This window comes from Phyllobates terribilis, unplaced genomic scaffold (genome assembly GCF_046119375.1).
Source record: "Phyllobates terribilis strain yellow unplaced genomic scaffold, ASM4611937v1 Scaffold_11__3_contigs__length_659146591, whole genome shotgun sequence".
NCBI lineage: Eukaryota > Metazoa > Chordata > Amphibia > Anura > Dendrobatidae > Phyllobates > Phyllobates terribilis.
Genome location: NW_027362771.1, coordinates 67977394 through 67994456, shown reverse-complemented (window position 1 = coordinate 67994456; position 17063 = coordinate 67977394). Strand labels below are relative to the sequence as shown.

Here is a 17063-nt window from a genome sequence, read left to right as displayed (position 1 = left end):
ATTTAGCAACTTCCACAATTGAGTACATTGCTTTAGGCGGGGCATGCCAGTTAACATAAATCAGGCACTTGGTGAATTGGGGGACAGCAAATTCAACTTTAGTGACCTGCTGTCAAATGCAAATAAAAATCATGGAATTCATTAAAAGAGGCATAGGTGCTTATGACCTAGCAGTTTTGCCTATAAACAAGTCACTAGTGCGACCACTATTACATACAATTTTTATCTCCAGTGTATAAAAAGGAAAAGGACTAAAGGCCCCGTCACACTTAGCGACGCTGCAACGATCCCGACCACGATACGACCTGTCAGGGATCGTTGCTGCGTCGCTATGTGGTCGCTGGTGAGCTGTCAAACAGGCAGGCTCACCAACGATCAGGGGAGCAGTGACATCGTGGAAAGAATCTTTCCACGATGTCCTGCTCCTGGTTACGAGCCTGCTGAAGCAGGAGCAGGCTGGTAACTATGGTAAACATCGGGTTACTAGGGGCACACGCGCTCCTAGTAACCCGATGTTTATCATGGTTACCACTCTGCTACAGTGAGGGGGAGGTTACCGCTCACTTTAGCAGGCTCGTAACCATGATAAACAACGGGTTACTAGGTGCGCGTGTGCCCCTAGTAACCCGATGTTTACCATAGTTACCAGCCTGATCGCTGCTCCCGCTAGTCACACACACCGATGTGTGCTGACCAGCGGGAGAGCAACGACCAAAAAATGGTCCCGGACACTTTGCAGCGATCAGCGACCTCACAGCAGGGGCCTGATCGTTGCAAAGTGTCACACATAGCGACATCGCTGGTGAGGTCGCTGTTGCGTCACCAAAACCGTGACACCGCAGCGATCTCACTAGTGATCTCGCTATGTGAGACGGGGGGTTAAGGGAACTAAATTGGGTGCAGAGAAGGGCGAAGGGAAATGGGTGGACTACAATACAAAGACAAGTTATCAAACTTTGAGTTATTCCGTTTGTAAATACGAAGGTTTGTTATTGCAAGGGGGCATACTCTACGCGATGACAAGGGGGAATACTCTACTCCTCAAGGAAAGAAGGCTAAATCATCATAACAGATGGAAATACTTTACTGTAATGTCACGATTCCGCCACTCGCTGTGTCCCAGGGACACTGTGAGTGACTGCTTAGCCACCCGATAGATAGCAGAGGCTTGTCTGGCTGTTATTGCTGTGTTTGCATTTCCTTGTTTCCTTCAGGTGTTTTCCTTTCCTGATAATTGCCAGCCTGCCAGCCAATTTAACTGCCTGGCAATGTTAGTTCATTGCCAGTTGTAGCTTCAGCTCAGTGGAGTGGTTACTACTCTATTTTGATGTTCTGTTCTTTTGTTTCTGGACCTTTTATTTGCCTTTCGACTACATGTTTGTATAATCCATTTTGCCATTGATGTATTCTGACTTTAGTTAGCAGAACCCCAGACTTTGCCCCTGACTATCCGTTTGTGTTATTCCTCTGTCTTTGATGTACCTTCCTGGCTTTTGACCTTGGACCTCTTGACCACTCCGCCTCATGGCTAGTCCGTGAGTAGTGACTAGCATCACATGTAAGAGCAATAAGACTACAGAACTCTCTGCCCCATCATGTTGTAATGGTTGACTTTGCTAAGTATACTGCAAACATATTTAACTATATATATATATATATATATATATATATTGTAAGGCAGCGCTAGACATCATAATGGGGGATACTCGCTTCGTGCAATGTCTTTCTGTTTTTTCCACAATGCTGCAGTTTATTACTTCATAAACCGCATATGACAGGGTGCAACTCAGTGGCACACCGACACACATATATACAATATTCATGAGCCAAGTGACACACAGGCCCACTTGCTCCAGGTACAGCCTTCAGCAAGGTAATCATATAGCAATGTCCATAGCAATGTCCATATAACGTAGTGTATTACCTTTGCCGGGTTTAGCTGTCTCAGTCCATTACTCCGCCACCACTGTGGTTTTGCGGCTTCCCAGGTGGGGGTCTCTAGCCGTCGTTCCCTCAAAGGCCACTGACATCCACACAGGATCCAGGCTTTGCCTTTCAGGACTCTTCATCAAGCCTCTGCCTTCCAAGGCCACTAGCATCCACTCACAGGATCCAGTCTCGGCCTTTCGGGCTGCCAGGCTTCACTCGGCCTCACTAGGCCTCACACGGTCGGTGTCCCACACACACGGGAACAGGCCTTACGCCTCTCTCACAGAACACACCTGTCTCCCATCAAGCAGGGTTTATATATGCATCCCGTGCACACACACACACACACTGACAGGACCTTGCTGATGTCACAGTCATGTGATCAGACAGACATTCCGTGCGCGCAGGACCTGTGCTATGTCACAGTCATGTGACCAGTCACCTGAGGGGGAAGGTACATGGTCAGGTAAAACACATCCTGGACCATTACCGTAATGCCAGCAAGTCACTGCATTACATATCTCCCCCCTCTGTTCAAACTTGTGGGGTTGAACACATAATATACACAATCACTATAACCCCCAGCTCACATAGAGACCATGTACTTTACAATTGTGCTACTCAGCCCCTGGAACATTAGTCAACGACATTAGCCAATTCCTTAGGGACCTACCATTTGTCACTGTCACTGACTTCGTCAGGTCACTTTTCCGGGTCGTAACCTTGTCAGAGCTCCCCCGCTCCCAGCGGTCAGTTGTAACCTTGTCAGGTCTCCCCCGCTCCCAGCGGTCATAATCTTGTCAGATCTCCCCCGCTCCCAGCGGTCAGTCGTAACCTTGTCAGGTCTCCTCCGCTCCCAGCGGTCAGTCATACAGCGGTGTGACTCACATGCCCTGGTATCTAAGGTCCGGTTCGACTCCGTAATGTCCCGTCCTCTATTGGGTCGTTTGTATGGGCTGCTCAAACCTGAGTTACTGGAGGTCTCACTACCTCTAAACCCACGCCCACTACTCTCAGGACATCTTGAAAGGTCCCTAACTCCAGCTATAGCTGTTCTGTTATTTAGGGGGCCCTTTCTCTGTCTGGTCTCATAATTTCTAGACGGCTGCCATCTTCTGCTACTCAGATGATGCTGTCTATCCACTCACAGTCTAGCGAGATTCAACTGTTCTACCTCTTGCAGGTAGGTCACTCGGTACTCCAACAGCATGCGCATATATCCCAGGCTTTCTTCTGTTCCTACAGCGGAGAATGATACCATGCCGTCTTAGTCTGGTATCCAGTCCTGACGATCACGTGGACTGCTTACTTTCACCACACCAGACTTCTTGACCATCATCTGCATGGCTCGACCATTTCTCCCAACGAGCTTCCTCACCAGAACATGAGGCACCCGGATGACCTCTTCACGCATGCTGTGAGCTTTCCTCATCAACTCCAGTTGTCTAACGGCTTGTTCCGTCTTCAACCGGAGAAACCGCTTCGTGCGAATACATCGCCAGTGCATGTCACTTAGGATAGCCACCCTCTTCACTGTGACTTCGGTCGTGGACAGGACCACCAGCTGTTTAGCTTCTGAGGTCAAGTACACCTTACAGGCTCCCACGGCCTTCTTAAACTCCTCATGCACGGACTCACTGGTGCATTCTTCCCTTAAATCCTCGGGTATATCTACGAGGCACTTGTACCGAGACGTTTCGGTCTCACCAGTGGTTTCCAGACGATCAACCAGCTCAGGTTTCAGGGACAACTGACCTCCAGCTTCTTCACCCTGTATGCTTCCCCTGAGCTGACTCACAGCTACAAATTCACGAATTTTCGTCTTGACCACTTCCATCTCATATTTATCTGTGGTTAACACTCTCTTAGCTCTCCTCAGGTCCACCCTCTCTTGGTATAAGGGAGTGAGTGCAACGTGTTCGCCCTTTTCCTTCTCCAAGAAGGCCTCGTTCACTGAGTGATACTTTGTCAGGCGACTTTTGAGCCCGGAAACTTCTTCCTCTAGCTCCGCCACTCGCCTCTCAGCGGCCAGTCTCTGAAGCTCTTTCTGCTTCCAATGGGTTTGTAGCGACTCCTTAAGCTCCTTGATCTTGGCTCCTACATCCACCGAATCATCCGAGCTCACATCACTCGAGGAGGTATCTGCTTCATACCTCCCATCACCAGCGGCCAACTCCTGGCCCTGGTCTGTGGCTTCTCCGATAAACTCCTCCATCTTTTTCCGCTCAGCTTCCATCTTGCTGACTGTTTCCTTAAGGCACGATACCGCCCTCTGGAGAGTATCACAGAACATCTGTAGCTCCTTCACCTGAGCTTCCAGACCTAGGGTCTTCCTGCGGAGATTACCATTTTCATCACGGGTGTCCTGCAGGGTGGTCTCAACCACTTGGCGCACATGCTCTGCACCCGCCTTATCCTCCTCTAGTTTTACTTTAACCTTGAGGAGATCCTCATAATCTCTCCTACGTTGTTGCAGTTCCTTACCGAACTTTTCATCGCACTCCTTCTTGGAGTCACACAGTTTCTGGTGGAACTGTTCGCGCAGTCGTTCTAGGTTTTGTTCACGCCCAGCAACTTCATGCTGCAGCACCTCTTTGAGGGCAGACAGCTCTAACTGTACCAGGGAGAAGCGATCTTTCACCTCGCATAACTCATCTTCACACACCGCTTTGTCAATCTCTAATTGAAAAACCTCCTCCTTGATTTTGCGGCGGTCCTCCTTAATTCCGTAGAACATTTCCTTCCACTGGTTAATTTCCGCGTGGCTTTGCTCCACATCTCGCTGCCAGTTCCTCATAAGCTGGTGTATTTTCTGCTGTTCAGACTCCAGGTTCAACTGGTCTGAGGACACGTTCCCCAGGTTTTCACATAGTTGCTGCACGTCACTCTGACCCTGCTGGCCGATAGGCTCCAGCTCTTGGTTACGACTGGCCGCCTCCTCTTTCAGGGCTGTCAGATCCTTCTGACTCGGTACCGTACCGGAGGTTGCTACTGGCAACGTCACCTCCTCTTCTACCTCTAATGGAGGATCCACACTTGAAGCAAAGGCACACAGTACTACATTCTCTTTATTTTCATTTTCAGCCAAGTCTACAGGAGCAACCTTTTTGTGGCCCTTGCGCCGCCTACGAGATGGGGACTTTCTCACCTCGCCTAGCCCCTCCTGACTGACCTCTCCTTCTACTTTCGCAGTGTCACCATCAGCTACGGGGTCTGTGTCACTCCCCATGGTGTTGTGGACTAACAGGTCACCTCCCACTTTGACGTCACCCCCTTCTACTGGAGCTACCCCGTTATCAATGGTCACATTGTCATTTTTAGGAGGTACCAACCCACCACCAGTTATTTTTTTTGATTTTCTATCCTCCACGCTGTTTTGAACAACCGCCCCTTTTTTAGACTCCGCCCCCTTTTTAACAACCACACCGGCAGGGGAATTTTTACAAGAAAAATCAATAATAGTCTTAGGACTCAGTTCACAACAGCTCTTACCACCTCCCCGGGCACTCTGGGACAACACTAGCACCCCCGGAGAGTTCATAGAATGGTCCACTGCCGCCATTCCATATGGTGCCCACAGCTCCTGTGGTTCCTGCACCATGTCCAGTTTCATGTCCAGTAGACGTTTCTCAAATACCTGCTCCGGTTTTAACAGGCACTTTAATCGCTCTAATCGCTCAATAGCTTCAGACTCAGTTGATGCTCCTTTCACAGCCATTTTTATCTGCTCCTGCATTTCCTCAGGACACTATTCACACACCGCTCTCCCGCCGAGCCACAGCAAAACCGGATTTGAGTGCGACGGCAACCTTCGCAACCCCGCCGAGTTGCAGCCAGATGCTTTAAACTTCGTGAGCCCCGCCGAGCCACAGCAAACCAGGTTTGAGTGCGACGCCAATCTTCGCAACCCCACCAAGTTGCAGCCAGATGCTTTAATCCACACTCGTCCTGTGCCGTTGCCCCTAGCAACCGGGCTGCAGTTGCCTCAAGCAACCAGACTGTCGTTGCCGCTAGCAACCGGGCTGCAGTTGCCCGCATTCTCCACCATATGTAAGGCAGCGCTAGACATCATAATGGGGGATACTCGCTTCGCTGCGACAATCAATGCACACGTGCAATGTCTTTCCGTTTTTTCCACAATGCTGCAGTTTATTACTTCATAAACCGCATATGACCGGGTCCAACTCAGTGGCACGCCGACACACATATATACAATATTCATGAGCCAAGTGACACACAGGCCCACTTGCTCCAGGTACAGCCTTCAGCAAGGTAATCATATAGCAATGTCCATAGCAATGTCCATATAACGTAGTGTATTACCTTTGCCGGGTTTAGCTGTCTCAGTCCATTACTCCGCCACCACTGTGGCTTTGCGGCTTCCCAGGTGGGGGTCTCTAGCCGTCGTTCCCTCAAAGGCCACTGACATCCACACAGGATCCAGGCTTTGCCTTTCAGGACTCTTCATCAAGCCTCTGCCTTCCAAGGCCACTAGCATCCACTCACAGGATCCAGTCTCGGCCTTTCGGGCTGCCAGGCTTCACTCGGCCTCACTAGGCCTCACACGGTCGGTGTCCCACACACACGGGAACAGGCCTTACGCCTCTCTCACAGAACACACCTGTCTCCCATCAAGCAGGGTTTATATATGCATCCCGTGCACACACACACACACACTGACATGACCTTGCTGATGTCACAGTCATGTGATCAGACAGACATTCTGTGCGCGCAGGACCTGTGCTATGTCACAGTCATGTGACCAGTCACCCGAGGGGGAAGGTACATGGTCAGGTAAAACACATCCTGGACCATTACCGTAATGCCAGCAAGTCGCTGCATTACAATATATATATATATATATATATATATATATATATATATATATATACACAGTAGCATTTCTTTGCTATTGACCCTTTTTGTAGCATTTTTAGTACAGTTATATAAAGAAGTACTCCAAACATGCTGCATACGACATATAGGATGCAAATACAGCCTTACTGCACTTGCCATGAAGCACTGGCTATTGTAATATCTTTACTGACTGATCAGAATGTTTACGGACAGCATGTTATGCCTACAGGCTTTGCAGATGTAAATTCGGCAGTGAGCTAAAGAGCAAATCTAATTTTTATGTCACACAGGAATATCACTTAGATATTTATGCTGTGACTTTTAAAAATGTACAATTAAACCTCCATCGTGTGTGTAATTACACCTTTCTCTGCTCTTGTGTCCTCAGGTCTTTCCTAAAGCAGATAACAAAAACATGTTGATGGTGGAAAGTTACACCAAGCAAATGTCATCATACGTAGCTGGAAGACCTTTACCTTTTAACAAAAAGTCCTTAACAAATCAGAGAAGAAATGCCGCTAAAGTATAATAGGAAGTAGAATTTGAGCTGTGTAGATTTATGTGAACAACAGATTTTATGATAAATCATCTTGCACAAAAACGGGATCTGGACTTCTCTGTTTAACAGATGAAAAATCCAAGAGTTCATGCAAATGGGTGCATACAATTATATTCACATATCATTTTCCATTTTCTAATATAGAAACTGGATAATAAGCTTCAAAGTGCAAGAAACCAAGCCACATTTGTGGTATACATAGTAAGCAACATTGAAGGGAACCTGTTAGCAAAAAAAAAAAAAAAAACAACAGCATTTACCTTCAGCCATGGTGGTAATTTGCAGGTAAATATTGCTTTAAATATATGTGCAGCATATTAAATGGAAGTGCAGCTGCATGGAGAAAATGAAGTTATATTCTCCCTGCAGCTGCTTCCAGTCATTGGGATGGCAATAACTATACTCTAAGTGCACTGTAGTCAAGCCGACCGCTACTTGACTGACATTTTACTCTGCTCACACTCCACTATGTCAGTCAAGGAGAAGTGGGCATGATTCCAGCATACTCACTGTGTCTGGCCATCACTGATCACAGCTTTAGAACCACCTTTCTATCTAGAAGACTGCTGCACATGTGTAAAACTATATTTATTTATTTATTTTTGGGTGACAAATTCCCTTTGACGAGATTTGAGATTGTTTTGCTTATAACTATACCCACAATACAAAAAAAAATTCTCTCCTGATCACCCGCTGCTCCTCCATAATACTGCTTGTGTTCACCACCGATCTTGCTTCCTTAAGGAGATTGGGAGATCAGCGGTGGACATAGGTAGGTCCATACCACACCACTCTTCCTCAAGGAGACCATCGGGAGCAGTGTCAGACTGAAGAACATTGGGCCCACCAGAGGACTTGATTCTAAGGGCCCACCTTTCTCCCCCACTTAAGAGCCCCATAGCAGCTGCAAGGTTTGCACTATGAACTCTCCTGAAGGAGAAGCCAGGTCCTCTGGTGGGCCAGTCCAACCCTGTTCGGGAGATCGGGACAGCACTACAAAGGGGGTGGGAGTTTCAGTAGGTGAACATTCACTACCTGCAGTGAATTTCGCTTCTGATGTAAACGATGTATACGGCAGTCTTGCACATTGCTTATTGGTTGCTGCTGAGTACGGCACTGATCTCAAATTCAAGTAAATGGGCACCGCATTCAAATGAATGGAGGACACAGTGCAGTACTCGGCAGCAAACAATAACCAATATACGGGACTGCTGTCTATCACCCTTAATATAATTTTTTTTTCTTTATTTTAGAATACGCTGGCTGTTTAAAAAAAACCTTTGGGCTTTTTTGTAGGTGACATATAACACATAAGGATTTTGCAGCAGATTTGCAGTGAAATCCAAAGGGGAAGTAGAAATGGCTAAGCCTGAAGCAATGCCCAAGGCTTTTTCCCTTTTCTGATAGCTGAGCTACAGAAGGCAGGGACGCAACAAGGTCAGGTAACATGCTAAGTATCTTTCCTGGATCATTTCTAGAACTTTACACTCCATCGATGACAGCAAATTGTGTCTTTTATTCCAAAGGGTTGGGCTGAGGGCAGTCATTACCATGTCCCACTGTATTTAAGGTTCTTTTTCCAGGCTATGCGATACATGTCCATGGGATACCAAATCCGTGTGGAAAAAAGCGCATCAAAAATGTAACATGTGCACATAGCCTAAATTCTGAGTATTGTAAGCACACAGTCTGAAGTCCTAATAGTGGCATGGGAATTTACAGCAACTTATTTAACTGTTAAGATCAAGGTATAAGCCAGTAACTCTTGAAATCTATATTCTCTATTCATTCCACACACAAAAAATATTCAAACTACCATGGTAGACGAAAGAGTAATACAGCCAAGCTTCCCTCACCTTCCTCGTTGTTGTCACACACAGGGGTTTTACTTGAGTTATTGGCTCCCATCGTAACCAATGTGAGTATTCAAGTCTTGTAGTTACATCCTCATAATGTTCGCAGGGCTGATTATCAGTTGTCTACATCTAGCAGGAAGACCAATTACATTTCTTGTTCATCCTGTATAAAGAAGAAACATTTAACATCCTGTGATTGCCCAATGTCTTATAAGTGGAGAAAAAAAGCTAAATTCTATAAGTTATATTACAAAATTTGTTATATTCGCTTGTACTACTGATTTATGCAACGTTAGTTGAAAGTCCAGTTCCCATTTAAACAGAATAACAAAACTAGGATAACAAAAAGAACATTTCTTAATAAAAGATACTGTATCCAGGTAAGATGATACTTATATTCTTGTACTATTGAGCGTTGCAATATTATATATACTGTGTCTACTACAGTGGCATGTAAAAGTTTGGGCACCTCTGGTCAAAATGACTGTTTTTGTAAACAGTTTAGCAAGTTGAAGATGAAATTATCTCTAAAAGGGCTAAAGTTAACGATGACACATTTAATTTGTATTTTTGGCAAAATATTTATATATATTTTCATCTTTTACATTTTAAAAATTACAAAAAGGAAAATGACCAATTCAAAAGTTTGGGCACCCTGCATAGTTATTATCTAGTAGCACCCTCTTTTGAAAGTATCACAGCTTGTAAACGCTTTTTGTAACCAGCCAAGAGTTTTTCAATTCTTGTTGAGGGATTTTCATCCATTCTACCTTGGAAAATTCTTCCATTTCTGTGAGATTCCTGGGTCGTCTTGCATGCACTGCTATTTTGAGGTATAGCTGCAGATTTTCAATGATGTTCAGATCAGGGGACTGTGAGGGCCATTGTAAAACCTTAAGCTTGCGCCTTTTGAGGTAGTCTATTGTGGATTTTGATGCAGGTTTAGGATCATTATCCATTTGTAGAAGCCATCCTCCTTTCAACTTCAGCTTTTTTACAGATCGTGTTATGCACAAAGAATTTGTTGAAATTTCATTGAATCCATTATCCCCTCTACCCGTGAAATGGTCCCAGTGCCATTGGCTGCAATACAAACCCAAAGCATGATTGATCCACCTCCATGCTTAATGGTTGGGGAGATGTTCTTTTCCTGAAATTCTGTGCCCTTTTTTCTCCACACATGCCTTTGATCATTGTGGCCAAAAAGTTATATTTTTACCTCATCGGTCCACAGGACTTGCTTCCTAAATGCATCAGGTTTGCTTATATGTTCTTTTGAATACTTCTGACACTGAATTTTATGGTGAGGACGCAGGAGAGGTTTTCTTCTGATGACTCTTCCAATGAAGGCCATATTTGTGCAATTGCAATGTAGTTGTCTCTGAACAGTAGAACAATGTACAACAACTCCAGAGTCTGCTAAATCTTTCTGAAGGTCTTTTGCAGTCAAGCGGGGGATTCTGATTTGCCTCTCTAGCAATCCTACAAGCAGCTCTGACTGAAATTTTGCTTGGCTTTCCAGACCTTATCTTGATGTCTACTGTTCCTGTTGACTGTCATTTCTTAATTACATTTCGAAAGAACAACTTGAAAACACTTTGCTATCTTCTTATAGCCTTCTCTTCTTTTTTTTTTTTTTTTTTTTTTTTTTTTTTGACTTGTTTGCATTCTGTGCAATTTAAGGGTGTGGCATGCCCTTTGTTGAGCTGATTGGTATATATGTAGCTTACCACGAGCCTAGGTGGTCTGGAGTTGGGACCCGGTCCTATTTGTCTACCCTTTTATATGCATTACTTCAACTTTGATATACAGTAAGGTTTTTAATATAGGCAGTATAGGTACCGTCCCAATTTAGGGTCACCTTGCCGCTGGTGGGACGGCTTGTATACTTTTTTTGATCAAAAATAGTTCACTAAGTACCCTATATTTATTATGCAATTTTGCTTTACATTTATATATAATTATGGTAGGGTATGAGATATATTTTTGTCTTGCTTCTTTTTTGCTAGTGTGAACATGCCTCTGTTTCTTGTATGTCTGCCATCTTAGACCTCAGTTCACATTGTCTGGTTTTTTGACTTGTTTGCATTCTGTGCAATTTAAGGGTGTGGCATGCCCTTTGTTGAGCTGATTGGTATATATGTAGCTTACCACGAGCCTAGGTGGTCTGGAGTTGGGACCCGGTCCTATTTGTCTACCCTTTTATATGCATTACTTCAACTTTGATATACAGTAAGGTTTTTAATATAGGCAGTATAGGTACCGTCCCAATTTAGGGTCACCTTGCCGCTGGTGGGACGGCTTGTATACTTTTTTTGATCAAAAATAGTTCACTAAGTACCCTATATTTATTATGCAATTTTGCTTTACATTTATATATAATTATGGTAGGGTATGAGATATATTTTTGTCTTGCTTCTTTTTTGCTAGTGTGAACATGCCTCTGTTTCTTGTATGTCTGCCATCTTAGACCTCAGTTCACATTGTCTGGTTTTTTGACTTGTTTGCATTCTGTGCAATTTAAGGGTGTGGCATGCCCTTTGTTGAGCTGATTGGTATATATGTAGCTTACCACGAGCCTAGGTGGTCTGGAGTTGGGACCCGGTCCTATTTGTCTACCCTTTTATATGCATTACTTCAACTTTGATATACAGTAAGGTTTTTAATATAGGCAGTATAGGTACCGTCCCAATTTAGGGTCACCTTGCCGCTGGTGGGACGGCTTGTATACTTTTTTTGATCAAAAATAGTTCACTAAGTACCCTATATTTATTATGCAATTTTGCTTTACATTTATATATAATTATGGTAGGGTATGAGATATATTTTTGTCTTGCTTCTTTTTTGCTAGTGTGAACATGCCTCTGTTTCTTGTATGTCTGCCATCTTAGACTTCAGTTCACATTGTCTGGTTTTTTGACTTGTTTGCATTCTGTGCAATTTAAGGGTGTGGCATGCCCTTTGTTGAGCTGATTGGTATATATGTAGCTTACCACGAGCCTAGGTGGTCTGGAGTTGGGACCCGGTCCTATTTGTCTACCCTTTTATATGCATTACTTCAACTTTGATATACAGTAAGGTTTTTAATATAGGCAGTATAGGTACCGTCCCAATTTAGGGTCACCTTGCCGCTGGTGGGACGGCTTGTATACTTTTTTTGATCAAAAATAGTTCACTAAGTACCCTATATTTATTATGCAATTTTGCTTTACATTTATATATAATTATGGTAGGGTATGAGATATATTTTTGTCTTGCTTCTTTTTTGCTAGTGTGAACATGCCTCTGTTTCTTGTATGTCTGCCATCTTAGACCTCAGTTCACATTGTCTGGTTTTTTGACTTGTTTGCATTCTGTGCAATTTAAGGGTGTGGCATGCCCTTTGTTGAGCTGATTGGTATATATGTAGCTTACCACGAGCCTAGGTGGTCTGGAGTTGGGACCCGGTCCTATTTGTCTACCCTTTTATATGCATTACTTCAACTTTGATATACAGTAAGGTTTTTAATATAGGCAGTATAGGTACCGTCCCAATTTAGGGTCACCTTGCCGCTGGTGGGACGGCTTGTATACTTTTTTTGATCAAAAATAGTTCACTAAGTACCCTATATTTATTATGCAATTTTGCTTTACATTTATATATAATTATGGTAGGGTATGAGATATATTTTTGTCTTGCTTCTTTTTTGCTAGTGTGAACATGCCTCTGTTTCTTGTATGTCTGCCATCTTAGACCTCAGTTCACATTGTCTGGTTTTTTGACTTGTTTGCATTCTGTGCAATTTAAGGGTGTGGCATGCCCTTTGTTGAGCTGATTGGTATATATGTAGCTTACCACGAGCCTAGGTGGTCTGGAGTTGGGACCCGGTCCTATTTGTCTACCCTTTTATATGCATTACTTCAACTTTGATATACAGTAAGGTTTTTAATATAGGCAGTATAGGTACCGTCCCAATTTAGGGTCACCTTGCCGCTGGTGGGACGGCTTGTATACTTTTTTTGATCAAAAATAGTTCACTAAGTACCCTATATTTATTATGCAATTTTGCTTTACATTTATATATAATTATGGTAGGGTATGAGATATATTTTTGTCTTGCTTCTTTTTTGCTAGTGTGAACATGCCTCTGTTTCTTGTATGTCTGCCATCTTAGACCTCAGTTCACATTGTCTGGTTTTTTGACTTGTTTGCATTCTGTGCAATTTAAGGGTGTGGCATGCCCTTTGTTGAGCTGATTGGTATATATGTAGCTTACCACGAGCCTAGGTGGTCTGGAGTTGGGACCCGGTCCTATTTGTCTACCCTTTTATATGCATTACTTCAACTTTGATATACAGTAAGGTTTTTAATATAGGCAGTATAGGTACCGTCCCAATTTAGGGTCACCTTGCCGCTGGTGGGACGGCTTGTATACTTTTTTTGATCAAAAATAGTTCACTAAGTACCCTATATTTATTATGCAATTTTGCTTTACATTTATATATAATTATGGTAGGGTATGAGATATATTTTTGTCTTGCTTCTTTTTTGCTAGTGTGAACATGCCTCTGTTTCTTGTATGTCTGCCATCTTAGACCTCAGTTCACATTGTCTGGTTTTTTGACTTGTTTGCATTCTGTGCAATTTAAGGGTGTGGCATGCCCTTTGTTGAGCTGATTGGTATATATGTAGCTTACCACGAGCCTAGGTGGTCTGGAGTTGGGACCCGGTCCTATTTGTCTACCCTTTTATATGCATTACTTCAACTTTGATATACAGTAAGGTTTTTAATATAGGCAGTATAGGTACCGTCCCAATTTAGGGTCACCTTGCCGCTGGTGGGACGGCTTGTATACTTTTTTTGATCAAAAATAGTTCACTAAGTACCCTATATTTATTATGCAATTTTGCTTTACATTTATATATAATTATGGTAGGGTATGAGATATATTTTTGTCTTGCTTCTTTTTTGCTAGTGTGAACATGCCTCTGTTTCTTGTATGTCTGCCATCTTAGACCTCAGTTCACATTGTCTGGTTTTTTGACTTGTTTGCATTCTGTGCAATTTAAGGGTGTGGCATGCCCTTTGTTGAGCTGATTGGTATATATGTAGCTTACCACGAGCCTAGGTGGTCTGGAGTTGGGACCCGGTCCTATTTGTCTACCCTTTTATATGCATTACTTCAACTTTGATATACAGTAAGGTTTTTAATATAGGCAGTATAGGTACCGTCCCAATTTAGGGTCACCTTGCCGCTGGTGGGACGGCTTGTATACTTTTTTTGATCAAAAATAGTTCACTAAGTACCCTATATTTATTATGCAATTTTGCTTTACATTTATATATAATTATGGTAGGGTATGAGATATATTTTTGTCTTGCTTCTTTTTTGCTAGTGTGAACATGCCTCTGTTTCTTGTATGTCTGCCATCTTAGACCTCAGTTCACATTGTCTGGTTTTTTTTTTTTTTTTTTTTTTAAGAAGAATTTGTGGCTGCTGTTTTTTGGCACAAGGTTAGGGTAGGCTGGGTTTTTATAAAGCTGGGAAACTTGCATCACCTCTCCTTTCCTAACGATGATAGTGAACAATCCATAACCCTAACAAGCTAATTAAGGTCTAGAACCTTGGTCAAAGTTAGCTGAGCAGACAAATCTCCAAGGGTGCCTAAATTTTGCATCCGCCCATTTTCATTTTTGTAATTTTAAAAAAAAAGACAATATATATCTGGGCCCAATCTTTTACATGGCACTGTGTTATGTGTATATATATATATGTGTGTGTGTGTGTGTATATATATATATATATAAAATAAAAAAGAAATCAAGCTGGTGGTGATCCCGATGAGGACATTTTTTAAATAGTCCTTAGGCAAGTATCTAGAACTCTAGAACTTCTTCCCTAAAAAAAAAAAAAACGACATGAAAATTATCAAGTACACCCATCTATGCATTCTTATTTTAAACTATTGCCACAAAAAACTACACATCCAGATCATATTTTCTTAAAGCAGCACAGGATGTTGTATAAATGGTCTGTGGCCAAATAATCAAGCAACAGTGTGGGAACTGTACAGTCCAGTAGTTTACAATCCAGTCCTGTTGAATTATTGGACCGCACACATTTTACAGGCCGTATAATCGTCTGGTTTACATCTTTACTAATTCAGCAGATGAATTCTGATCTATGTCCGACGATAAAACGCTCTGCCAAAACATGAGACATTTTATTATACGCTGTACTGACATTAACATTTTCCTGCTGGATACATTTTAATGAAACCTAATCTAGTACATCCTCGGTATAACCTTACTATATCACTAATAGTAACCTATGAATTAGTTAGCTTTCGATCACATGGCCCAATACAGGCATCGCCAAAAATCATTGTACAAAGGATAATTTCATATTCTTACAATAATAATAATAATAATACCGTAAAGTACATACGTAGCTGAGGTTATCATTTTTCACAATTTACGGTAATATCTCGCTGCAGGAAAATTTACTGCATTCTCATTCATCAGTCAGCCCTGGACCACACACACACCACAGTGCAACTGTTGCTTCTTCATAGGAATACATGCACATCCATGAAACTTTTATGAGATTTTAATGCGAACTGCGCTCAACAAATGCCATGGAGAAGCACAAAAGATGACATAGGAATTGCATGAATGTGATAATATAGTAGCAGCCTCAGCTATGGCATAACGTTATACAATAGAGTACTTCTCAATAAGAAACACACAAAGGAGTGATATTCACACCCATACAATACAGAGGGCAACATGAAATAAACTTCGTCAGATGCTGGTTCATATTGGGTTGTGCAGAAGAGAGAACTAGAATGACATTACTAGTATGGAACAAAGACATACTACATTCACTTCTCATTATATTGAGTGGCCATAAGTAAATGTCCAAAAACACAAACTTTTCCAATAATAACAGTAATATCATTAGTAATACTAACATACCTATCATTATTACTACTAAGATAAGTGAGAACAAAAACAGTTTAAACACTTATCAAAGTGTAGCGCATGTAAGTGGAAGAAGAAGAGCCTTACCTTGCTTCCCAGTGAGGATGAAGGAGAATGTGAGGCTGGAAGACAGGTGACTGCCAAGAAGATGCTGGGGGAGGTAACAGAGGGACACTGGATGCCAGTCACACAGGCTCCTTCTCATCAGCACAAGTTCATTGCTGAGGGAAGTCCCTGGGACCTTACTATGCTCACTGCAGATGGAGGACTTTGCTGCCATCTAGAGGCCACTGCTGGTAGCATCAATACAGAATAAAAGCTAGCAAAGTTTATATTTATATATATATATATATATATATATATATATATATATATATATATATATATATATATATATATATATATATATATATATATACACAGAAGTAATATATATATACACAGAAGTAAATGAGGACTTTACTAAACACTATACAAGCAAAAAGTCTTTCAGTAACACCCAACCTGGAGATTTTTCATTTTTGCACGTTCGTTTTTTATTCAGCCGTGACTTTTGTTTTCCCATGGAGAGATTATTTTTTGCCAGACAACCAGCAGTTTTGAATGACACCATTTATTTTACCATATAATACACTCAGGGCCTGTTTTAGACAAATTGAGGCCTTGGGTGAAATTCAAAGTGGGGCCCCAATCCTGACATACTCCACTAACAACACTAACAGTCAAAGAATAGAATACATTAGCAGAATTGGGATCTTTCTGTACATCCTACCTCACCAACAGCAGAATAAAAAGCGATAAAAAAGGCATGTCCCCCTAACTACCCTGCTAAATCGTCTCTGGCTTCAGTGCCAATGCTCCGGTGTCCCTGCTGGTCATTAATCACTTTTCAGCTAT

At 42.5% G+C, this 17063-nt stretch overlaps 1 protein-coding gene across 2 annotated transcripts in view; it reads right to left on the bottom strand.

The window, feature by feature from the left end:
- STK32A (serine/threonine kinase 32A) overlaps positions 1 to 16389 on the bottom strand; it is a 400893-nt gene extending 384504 nt beyond the window's left edge. The window contains exons 1-2 of one of the 2 annotated variants that reach the window (XM_073650647.1): positions 16254 to 16389; positions 9202 to 9364 (exon numbers count right to left, since the gene is read on the bottom strand). In XM_073650647.1, the coding sequence (XP_073506748.1) occupies positions 9202 to 9253 (52 nt within the window). In that variant the 5' untranslated portion in view covers positions 9254 to 9364; positions 16254 to 16389. Of the gene's footprint in view, positions 1 to 9201; positions 9365 to 16253 lie in introns of those variants that run through there. The other variant, XM_073650646.1, reaches the window with a different exon arrangement.
- Between the last annotated feature and the right edge of the window lie 674 nt (positions 16390 to 17063).